General features: G+C 40.6%; 1 protein-coding gene across 1 annotated transcript in view; it reads left to right on the plus strand.

Moving 5' to 3' along the window:
* The window catches only part of LOC138776808 (E3 ubiquitin-protein ligase rnf213-alpha-like), a 35,260-nt gene extending 24,864 nt beyond the window's left edge, over positions 1-10,396 (plus strand). Inside the window, exons 7-12 of the mRNA XM_069956200.1 lie at positions 1,300-1,458; positions 4,280-4,479; positions 6,400-6,680; positions 7,909-8,168; positions 8,686-8,775; positions 10,204-10,396. Coding sequence (XP_069812301.1) covers positions 1,300-1,458; positions 4,280-4,479; positions 6,400-6,680; positions 7,909-8,168; positions 8,686-8,775; positions 10,204-10,396 — 1,183 coding nt within the window. The remainder of the gene's footprint in view (positions 1-1,299; positions 1,459-4,279; positions 4,480-6,399; positions 6,681-7,908; positions 8,169-8,685; positions 8,776-10,203) is intronic.
* Positions 10,397-12,180: the final 1,784 nt, after the last annotated feature.

Genomic DNA, 12,180 nt, shown 5'->3' on the forward strand with positions numbered 1-12,180 from the left:
GCATTTTTGTCTGATAAGATATATTGCAAAGTTTCTTATTTTTGGCTCATGCAAAGTTTGCTAAAATGACAGGGCCTATTTAAATTCAGTCAGCTTTGCCAGCCTACCAACACATCGTCCACCTTGCTACCATCCACTTCTAAAATACAGTATCCTAAATAGTGCACTCCTTCTACTAATATTATGCAGAAAGGTTTAAGTCAGAGTCCGTTCTTCGATGTTTTTCAGACCCTCTTCCCAAGTAGGAGGAAGCTGAAGACACTGACTTTATGATTTTCCCACTTTGTTATTTTATATGACTGAGTGCTATGCTGTATGTAATTAGTAATTCCCCTCCCTGTATTCTGTTCTTCTAACCTGATCCTACAATCTTTACCCTCTTCTCTTCTTGTTAAATTAGTTTGCTTCTGAATCCAAAAGCAGAAATAGCACCTATATAGACCTGTTTCTAAGCAGGCTGGGAGTAATGTCAAACCTGTTTGGTGACATTTTTACAATGATACCAGAAGCCGTAAGAAGCCCTCAGAGGGTGTACACTATAATATATATATATATATATATATATATATGTGTGTGTGTATATATAATATATATATATATATATATATTTTTTTTTATTTTATTTATTTATATATATATTCACAGTGTAAGATATATATATATATATATATATATATATATATATATATATATATATAAACTATATTATATTTTAGGGAACATGTTAACTGGAAAATGGTTCTCAGTCCTCAAGACACCATATACCAGCTGTTGGGATGCTCATTATAGACATTTTAACAAGTTTAAAAAAATTTTTCATTAAAGGGCCACCTATCAGTAGCTTAGATGAATCTAACCTGCTGATATGTCCCTATTGTGCAGGAGACGCCAAGGATGAAGGTATGTCTCTCCATGGGGCAATGTTAGGAGCATTGCCAACCCCCATATCACTGATCCGCCCTCGGACGGCCCGTCTCTTTCTATTTATAATTAATGGAGCAAGCCGGCCAGGGCAATGCCAGTTTGGCGCTATGGGCATGGGCAGTGGTCCTAAGTACCTCAGTGCTCCTAACTGTCTTAGAAGACCGTGGAGCAGATGACTAACTGCACTGGAACGATGCTGACGGTGAAGGTAAGAGACATACCTTCATCCTTAGCATCTCCTAAGCAATAGGGGCCTATCAGCAGGTTAGACTAATAACTCAGGTCGATCTAAACACTATAACCCCAGTGCTAGCATGTTTAAAACCAATGTGTACATTGTTTTATTTTGTTAATGTTCATTTATTATCTCTGTAGGGGACGGGATCCTGAAAATGACATCACAATATACTTTCATGTTGTTATCGCTAAGGATTTTGGTATTAAAGTGAATGAAGATAGAGTAATCGTTAGAGCTGGAAACATAAGAGGATTTAAGAAATGGAAAAGTACTGTTTGTGAATTGCACTGTACAAAGTAAGTTACATTGTTGCATTTCTAGTAGTGGTATTGTGGGTTAATTTGTCTTGGAATGGAGGTAACAAAATTCCAGCTACTAGAAGGCAGGCACTAAATGGGCTTAAAACATAACTTTTAATTATTCAGAATAAAATATGATTACAGAAAAAAACACATAAACTATACAACACAACCCACGTGAATGACCAATACCGGCACGCAGGAAAGTAAGGATATCAAAGAGCAGGGAACACAGGCTAATAATCCATCAGATAATTACGGGTGTACATAGAGGAACATAGTGCACTCTGTTCACTCCTATCCAAGAAGTACTGTCCCTGCCTTTTGGGGGTACCCACCTCCTTAATAGGGTGGCCCCAACCACGATGACGTTCCCTGTTCTATTCTAAGTGCAGGACAAAAGACAAACAAACAAATAAAGAAGTGAGCCCCAAATAGATAAACTACCACACCAAAATCAATGCAAACATCCAACGCTGTGCTGTAACCACAGGATCATCAGGGATACACTAGTGTAAACAAATACGATAACAAACTCAAAAGTAGTGAGACAAATGCAAAAAGCAGCACCACTAACACTACCCCTTGTGGGCTGCTGGATAAATACAGGTATTAGGGAGCAGACCAATGAAGCAATGAAGTCCTTAAAGTTACAAAATATTAGAACTATAAATCAAATAGGGTATAGGGTATACACAGGGATCTCATTACTAGGTTACCAGGAAAAAACACTGTGATATGTGTAAGCATGGTAATGATACATCCTAAAAAATGGTCCAGAGTATGTGTAACAGGTAAATCAGCAAGAAGGATCCATAAGAAAAGAAAACCAATACTCATCCAAGGCTGTATCCATAGAAAATGTTGTTAGGTCAGCTCCTGGTAAGGGTCAGCTCCTGCCATGATGGAATGTCCCTGGGAGACTATGCATGACCGCTACTCTCTTAAGTAGTGGCGTTCAGATAGATAACAGCCACAACTTCCGCTGTGTGGAGCGCTGCGTGCGTTCCACCGACTAGTAATGATGGCATCTCCGGAGGAGGGGCTCTATATTCATTTGCCCACAGCAGATGACGCACTCACTTGGGTGCGGATTACCCGTCCGGCACGTGGAACGCAAAGTGCGTTCCATTGCGTACGTCATATCCGGTCAAATGTCATGGATCTAAATATCCGGTCTAGTCGGCCTTTGGAACGCATAATGCGTTCCATTATTGCATGACTCATACAGAGAAGGAGCCAGTAACTAGCTAGCTAGAAAAACAAAAGATCCCCAATCAAATGTAAACACTGCTATCACATGGAAAGATCCCAAATTATAATAACACACAAATGAAGGAGCTGACCTAACAACATTTTCTATGGATACCTGTGACAGTCTTGGATGAGTATTGGTTTTCTTTTCTTATGGATCCTTATTGCTGATTTACCTGTTGTGGGTTATCTACACCACATACTCTGGACCATTTTTTAGGATGTATCATTACCATGCTCACACATATCACAGTGTTTTTTCCTGGTAACCTAGTAATGAGATCCCTGTGTATACCCTATACCCTATTTGATTTATAGTCCTAATATTTTGTATCTTTAAGGACTTCATTGCTTCATTGGTCTGCTCCCCAATACCTGTATTTATCCAGCAGCCCACAAGGGGTAGTGTTAGTGGTGCTGCTTTTTGCATTTGTCTCACTACTTTTGAGTTTGTTATCGTATTTGTTTACACCAGTGTATCCCTGATGATCCTGTGGTTACAGCACAGGTGAAACGCGTTGGATGTTTACATTGATTTTGGTGTGGTAGTTTATCTATTTGGGGCTCACTTCTTTATTTGTTTGTTTGTCTTTTGTCCTGCACTTAGAATAGAACAGGGAACGTCATTGTGTTTGGGGCCACCCTATTAAGGAGGTGGGTACCCCCAAAAGGCAGGGACAGTACTTCTTGGATAGGAGTGAACAGAGTGCACTATGTTCCTCTATGTACACCCGTAATTATCTGATGGATTATTAGCCTGTGTTCCCTGCTCTTTGATATCCTTACTGTCCTGCGTGCCGGTATTGGTCATTCACGTGGGTTGTGTTGTATAGTTTATGTGTTTTTTTCTGTAATCATATTTTATTCTGAATAATTAAAAGTTATGTTTTAAGCCCATTTAGTGCCTGCCTTCTAGTAGCTGGAATTTTGTAGTCTGTGTATGGTAGCACAGGGCTATGCCTATCTGCATGGAGGTTTTTTGACCACCTCTTTCATTAGTTTGGTCAACTGTGGATTTTTTTTGGAATGGAGGTAGCAAGCATAAAGGGAATTTGTTACTTATGTGTTTTTTATTGCTTGTTTCCAGAAAAGTGCACTAGTATAAGGCTTCATCCACACTTAAGTTTTTCTCTAGGATCAGTGATGTCCTGGAGAAACCATCTGTGTGACATGACATCTGTGATGCATCAATTTTCTATTTGTTCCTATCTGTTTTTGTAGATCTGCAAAAACAGATAGGAAGGTAATAAAAGGCCACAGGGTGGAGCGTGCCTAGGGCTTGGTAGGCAATGCTTCTGTGATAAACGGACGGCACATGGATGGTGCATCAATGTGTCGGCTGACATTTTGAGTGACACATTTACTTCTATTGGAGCTTCCAAACAGATCAGTGGTAAAAAAAAAAGAACAGACGCATGGATGACCACATAGAAATCAATGGGTCCTTTCTCAGGATCCTGATTCATGGATATCAAAAACTGATATGTGGATGAGGCCTAATAGTACCACATTTTTTAAAAGAAAAAAAAAAAACATTATACTTTTATTTTGTTTAAATTTTTAGAGAGGTGAAGGACCTTGGATTGTTGTACGTAGGACATACTCAGATTTCTAAGGAACATCTGGACAAATACATTCCGTACAAGTATCTTGTACTGGGTAATAAACATGAAGAATGGGAGCACATTTACTGTGAAGCAGAAGACAAATCACAAATTATCAACCGCTGTCTTTACATTCCAGCAAGCTATGCTTTTAAAGGAGGTAAGATTACTGTCATCATAAAAAAAACTTTTGACATGTCATAAAGACATATCAAAAGTTTTTATCAGTGTTCAGTGCTCAGACCTGTATTGAGTGGAAGAGGATGTACTGCAGTGCGGTCCACTGCCACTCTGTGTTCGAAAAAAGTGTCAGGCTGATAATGTAAGTCTATAAAGACCCCCTCTTTTTTTCTGACAGAGCTGGGAACCGAGGCACTGCAGCAAGGTCCTCTCCCGGTTTGTTCTCCCGATCGGTACAGATCTGAACATTCAGACCCAGAACGATCCGACATGTCTCTATGACATCTATGTGTACAGTTTTTAGTTACCAGTGTACAAAAAAGACATAGAAGAACTGAAGAGTGTTCAAAGGCAGGCGACTAGAATGATAAATGTAATGTCAGGACTACAGTACCCAGAAAGATTCTCACAATTAAGGTTATTTAGCAACTTAACAACTATGTAAATATTACACCTAGAGGAAGTGATTCTTTACAGTAAGAGGAGTGAGACTATGGAACTTTCTGCCAGATGAGGTGGTAAATGGTCAAACTTAATAAAAGCTCATAAGGGGCCTGGATGCATTTTAGGGTGATACTAATACAGGTATTGTCACATGAATCTGGAAAGGGGAATATTGCTAGATTTGGTTAGATTTTTCCCCTTAAAATAAGTGCCTTAGACCTTGTGGATTATATTTGCCTTCTCTTGATCAAATTTATAGGGTAATATGCTGAACTGGATGGATGTGTCTTTTTTAGCCTCACAAACTATGTAATACTGTGTAAGGCCATGTTCCCACTTTTTAAGTGGCCGGGTCACAGAATGGCCGAGAAGATCATCCCGGTCGTCACTGCAGCATCGGCCGGATGATCTTCACTCCTAATGAATTGGGATGCAGGTTCATCTATGCACACCCGCATCCCAATTTCCCGCTGCACACAATGGAGCGTGCGGCCGCTATTGTGCGCTGACAGGTGACATGCACTGACATGCATTTTTTTTTTTTTTTTTAATATGATCTGTATTTGTTACCCAGATAGATTGGAACCTATACAGGGAGAAAAAAAGTTATTTTGCATTTCTACCCCTGCTGCAGGTTGATGTGTATACCTACTATTGACAATTGTTTTCCAGTGGCGGGGCTTCATTCCTGTGGTACGGCGCCATTCGTATCCTGCTAATGGCCACCTGACTTCTTCTCAGTAGCTGCGGGCTATTGGGTGGCCGAAAGTCAGACTTTTCAATGGATCTCTATGAGAGCGCTCTATAGAGATGCATTGGAGACCCTAACTTCTGGTCTTCAAAATCAATGAGTAAAGAAGAGCCATAACATCAGCTAGTGGGACCCGAACAGCTCTGTACCACCAGAATGAAGCCATGCTGGAAACTGATCATCAATGGTAAGTATATATGGAAATAAAAAAGTGCACTGCTTCTTTAAGGGTTCTTTTACACCCACAGATATCTAAATGTTTATTTGACTTATTTTTGAAGCCAAAGCCAGGAATGTATTTGAAAAGAAGAGAAATCTCTGTCTTTCCTTTTGAGACCTGTTCTCTGTTTATAGTCTGTTCCTGGCTTTGGCTTCAAAAATCTGTCAGATAAATCTGTCTGTGTTAACGCACCATGAGGCTTTGTTCCCACACAGTATTTTTGCTCAGTATTTTGCAACCAAAACCAGGAGTGGATTGAAAACACAGAAAGGCTATGTTCACACAATGTTGAAATTTGTTGGATGTCCGCCATTTAATGGCAAATAACAGCCGTTATTTCAAAACAGCGGCCGTTGTTTTAAAATAATGGCAATTATTTGGGTTCCAAAATACTGATCAAAAGAGAAATAACAAGTATGCAGCTAAGAAATCTTAGTTTGACATAGTTTTGTGTGAATATCACTGATATCTTTTTCCCTCCTCAGAATGGCATCAGTATGATGATGTTTGCCTTAAAAAGGATGAAAGCTTTTTAAGAAAAGTGAAATACCTCTTGAGAGATGAATACAAGCCCATCTATGAGAAAAAAAAGAAGGCGGGTGAAGTCATGCTCAGTAGCATTTACAGTATTCTTGAGACCTGCGATGAGATCAATTTGACTGGATTTTTTCAACAACTGCAACAATTTCATTACGTGACTACACAGTCTCTTTTGATGTCAGATAAATTAATAAGATGGAGTGTTCATGAATATGACAAAGAAAAGGTATTTATAGTGGAGTTGCCTAAAATTATATAATTGTGTCATGCACAGTAAATATATGCAAAAATATTGTGCATTTCTATCTAAAGCTTTTATGTAAGTTGTATGGTTAAGTGGGATACGCTACAATACAATTCTGTTTAATGTTTCCTTAGGCTAGGTTCACACTGCGTTTTCAGCATCCGTTTAACGCATCCGTTTTTTGAAAAAAACGCATAAAAAACGGATTGCAAAAAACGGATTCATTTGTGTGCATCCGTTTTTCCATTGACTTCCATTATAAAAAAAAACGGATCCGTTTTTTTTGACGGACCAAAACGGACAAAAAAACGTTGCTGACCCTATTTTTCTGGACGTTAAAAAAAACGGATCCGTTAAACGGATGCTGAAAACGCAGTGTGAACCTAGCCTTAGCAGAGGGCAAATTACAACGTAAACAATCCACTTTTTTCAATTCAAGATACAAGGCTGAACATTTCAGTCATCACGACCATTCTGAAGATGATAACCTCATAGAGTTTGAATGGAGCTGGCAGAGAAAGCCGAATAAAGCACTCTGCTCCTTCCGACGGCTCCATGGAGAACAAATAGTCACGAATCACGTGCTATACCCGCGTCTCTATTTAAAACAAAGTAACCAGGGGATGATATGGAGATTGCCGGGGGGTATCTATTACTTGGCTTGAAGTACGCCAGAATTTTCAACCCGATTCAGGTGGCCCCACCCCTTTTTCATACCAGGCAGATGAAATGTGGAGTGAATGTGGAAAAAAGTCCTGTACGCCACTTTTTCAGCCAACATTCTGGCGGAGACACATTATTAAATCTGCGCCAATGTTGTCAATAATGTCAATGATCATTATCAATAACCGTCATTATCACACAACTGCCATTATTGTGCATAAAAAGACATTGTGGGAACATTGGCTAAAAGTTTTATGCTATCACCCCCCCCCCCCAACATTTTTTTTTCTGCCTTTCTACGTGGTATTTTGCTCTGATATATATATCAGAGCAAAATATATATATGTGTGTGTGTATATAGTATATATTTATAGAATTCTTTAAGGAAAATAAAGAAAAATGAGTAAAAATAATAAATGATGAAGGATGAATCAGCGGACCTCTTCTAATTCCTTACAATTCATTTTTTTGTACTAAATATGTAAAAGTAACTGTATAGATGTGACTTCTCTTTCATGAGATGATTTTGATAATGTCTGTCCCATAGGTGCCTTATTTGATGATGACTTTGCTTAATAAAATCTGTGACCCCTTCCTTGATAAAAATAAGCATCAGGAAACTGATATAAAGCTGAACAGGATAGTGGCAGGATTACTTTGCATTTGGATTGTTCGTACATTTTCGATTCATGTTGATAAAGAACATTTGACCAACATCTGCTGTGTTCTGTGCTTGGATGAAATGCCAAGAGAAAAGATGACGAGTGACCTTCAGAAAGCAAAGACTCTGTTCGTTAACTTTAATGGGTAAGTTTTTCTCATATCTTGAATAGTTAAAGGGGAACTCTGGGCTTAATATAAAAATTCACAGAGGGCAGGGGGAGGGGAATCATAATAAAGAAGCGATACTTACCTATCCCCATGCCCCTGCAGCGCAGTATCACCATTCACTGACCCCTGAAGGCCTCCTGCAACTCCTGGTCCTGTGACGGCATGAACCAGCTCAGATATGCCCGCTTAGCCAGTTAGTGACACCTCTGCAGTCACTGATTGAGCTGAGTGGTGAGTTCAGGTTGTGGCAACACAGGAAGCTGGGAGAAACTGGAGACTGGAATCTCTTTACTGAACATGCACAGGAACAGCAGCCCATCTCCATACAGGCTCTGTTCCTTCACATGCAAAACAAAGAGACCAGCCTGCTTATGCAGATCTGAATATGCATAAGTAGGCATGAATGTAGGAGGCGGGTGGGTGGACCAGTGCAATAAGGGGGCAGAGGAACTCCCCACTGCACCAGAGTCACTCCTTTACATATTTCTTTCAGAGGAAATTACTCAAAAACAGTGAGACACACAAATATAATAGAAGCGGCGCAGGAAAGGGGAGATACGCAGTTACAGGGAGATATCAGCAGGTTTGTATGGATGAAGCTGCTAATAGTTTCCCTTTAAGGTAAAACTGCTAAGTTTTTGATGTAGACATCGAAACACTTTCTGTGTGAAAACGTGTGAACTAGCCTTAAAGGGGTAGTGCGGCGTTTAACATTTATTCACTTAATAACATACATTACAAAGTTATACAACTTTGTAATGTGTGTTATTTAAGTGAATGGCCCCCTTTCCCATGTTTACCCCCACCCCGAAAGTGTGGTGCAGTATACTTACTGAATCGCTGTCAACCCCGGCCGCCATCTTGGGTCAAACACGTCATCTTCAGGAGGCCGCACGGACCGCTCCAGCCAACCCTCATACTGCCCCCCTCTGCCACGTCATCAGCTGCTCAGCCGCGATTGGCTGAGCACAGTTATGCTCAGCCAATCGTGGCAGAGGGGGCCAGCAAGAGGGAGGGCTGGAGCGGTCCGTCCGGCCTCCTGAAGATGACGTATTTGACCCAAGATGGCGGCCGGGGTCGACAGAGATTCAGTAAGTATACTGCACTACACTTCAAGGGTGCGGGGAAACATGGGAAATTGGGCCATTCACTTAAATAACACACATTACAAAGTTGTATAACTTTGGAATGTGTGTTATTTAGTGAATAAATGTTAAATGCCGCACTACCCCTTTAACAGTTCAAGATGTAGGATATGATGGAAGACAAGCTCAATCCATAGAGACTGCACCTATAATATAGGCCTATAATCGTCCTGTGTAATAGAAGGCAATGATCAGCCGACATGAATGATGTTGGCTGATCGTTGCAGTCGTTTGTCTTTCAACATGTTGAAGGAAAAGCGACTTGTAAAGGCAACGACCAGCTGCCCCCGCTCCATGCGATAGGAGCAGTGGCAGCAGACCGCCGCTATCCTCTATGGGCTGCCCGGATGATCTAGCGATCACCTGGGCAGCCCCCCCCTCCCGCAGCTCCCCGCAGCCCCTCCTGCACTTACCCGCTGCCGACACGTGGCATAGGGGCGGCAGCGAGCGGGTAAAGAGGAGCAAGAAAGCGCTGACAATGCTAGTTTGCTCTTCACAGTCGCCCCGTGGAATATGGGCTTAAGGGCTTATTCACACGTTCCGCGCACGGTCCATAATTATGGACAATTTACTACATTACGTCATCATGATTCTGGGAGCGCCAAAACTTAAACTATTTAAATCTTTCCACTACTATGCTGTGTTGTGTTATGTGTTATGTTGTGTCAGTAAAGTAGCGTAACGTTTTAAACAGTTTCGGAGCTTCAAATCCCATTTCCTATTGGGATATACGGACTGTGCATGGAGAGTGTAAATAAGCTTTCAGGCTAGTTTCACATGCACAGTATTGCAGCAGATTTCTGTTTCTGTATCTTCTTTGAATATATATTCTGATTTCTGTGCTTTCAATTACTTTTGGGTTACAGAACAGATGAACTGTTGAGGCAGCTGTTCCGGCAATGTATAGATGAAAATGTAGAACACTGGATATGGGTCCTGCCAGTCCTGCATACATTTTCTCATGTATCCAACATGGACACATCAATGTCAAATCAAGAAGATGTCTGGGCAGGTCTTGAAGGCATTGTTTATGAGAATCTTAAAAAATATGCAAGGTAACACTCTTTTATATATTTGTAATAAAGGTTTTTTATGCTTGCAGTACCATGACTCAAATACTATGTCTTTACAATGACAGTAGAACTGCAGCTAACCTTAAAACTGCGGTCATAGTCATGTCAGAGTGTTTTTTTGAATCAAAAGAACTGCAGGGAATTGGAACTTCTTGCTTCTGTGTCTGTGTGGGGGCAGAGGACACTGCAAGTGAGCGCAGGGAGGTGGAACACCCCTTTATAGCTATCTAATAAGCCTAAGGCTGGGTTCACACTATGTATATTTGAGGCTGTATTTGGTCCTCATGTCAGGTCCTCATAGCAATCAAAACCAGGAGTGGATTAAAAACACAGAAAGGCTCTGTTCACACAATGGTGAAATTAAGTGGATGGCCGCCATATAACGGTAAATAACTTCCATTATTTCAATATAACAGCCGTTGTTTTAAAATAACAGCAAATATTTGCCATTAAATGACGGCCATCCACTCAATTTCAACATTATGTGAACAGAGCCTTTCTGTGTTTTCAATCCACTCCTGGTTTTGGTTGCTATACAGCCTCAAACATACAGCCTCAAATATACGTAGTGTGAACCTAGCCTAGAGGTGCAATATGTGCATTTTGTTTGTGTGTCACATGCTTTAATCTATCTGAGAATATATCAGTTGTTTTATCCCAGACAACTTCCTTAAAGGGATGTCATGAAGCAACGTTGGCAAAAAGGGCGCCATTCACATACATAACACACATTACAAAGTTGTATAACTTTGTAATGTGTGTTATTTTGTGAATAATTGTTTAGCGCCACACTACCCCTTTAAGCAAAAGGTAGTCTGCTCCTGCACCTATGTATATAACCATGTATATAACCTAATAGGCTTTTATAGTTAAATACAGTGGATGGACAGAACAAGCAGACATTGGCTTTCTCCTCTGCCAGTTACGGTTGTGGCTGCAATATATATATATATATATATATATATATATATATATATATATATATATATATATATAATTATAGTGTGTAGGGGAGGGGGGCCCCATATGTTTTTTTGCTGTGGGGTCCCATGAATCCTAGCTACGCCCCTGCACTGGTACATGGCTTTTCTGATAATCATATGGATAGAGTTGCGTTGGCGCAGAGAAGCCAGTGCTGCTGTCCTTTTTTTATAACCACGGCCCGGTTCCTGCGTACGGTGCCGCTTTATTCTTGGGGGTGAGCAGGCCCACCCCCAGTGGGAGGAAACCCCTGTCCCATTAGAATTAATAGAGAGGAGTCATAGAGGGAAGGGGGTTTACTCTCACTGGGGGCGGGTCTGCCTGCCTCCACTGCTTAACACACGGTCTGTGCATGGGAATAGAACGGCACCATACAAGGTAATTGGGCCGTGGTTTAAAAAGAGGACCATGTGAATATCAGAAAAGTGATGTAACAGTGGTACATTCTCTTTAACTTGACCTTAGATTACCCTCTTGGCATCACAGAGAGCAAAAACAGTGCAGAAACAACCGACAAGGGACACGGTTTATGTCAGCTGTCTTGGAAGGGAGGAGGGAGAGACAGAGAAACAGTTTTCTGTTTCTTCAGCAAAAGCAGCAGGCTCAGAACTATTGGAAGGAGACTGGTAAAGTAATGACATGTGGGGAATGATTTATTAGTCTCCTGACGAGGGGATAATTCAGAATGTATTTTACCTAACTGGATAACCCCTTTTAATAAAGATAACTGTGAAGTGAATAATCACATTTGATATAATTTGACTTAATAAAAACTTTTTTTTTAAGTAC

The sequence above is a fragment of the Dendropsophus ebraccatus genome, chromosome 1 (assembly GCF_027789765.1).
Source record: "Dendropsophus ebraccatus isolate aDenEbr1 chromosome 1, aDenEbr1.pat, whole genome shotgun sequence".
Lineage (NCBI taxonomy): Eukaryota > Metazoa > Chordata > Amphibia > Anura > Hylidae > Dendropsophus > Dendropsophus ebraccatus.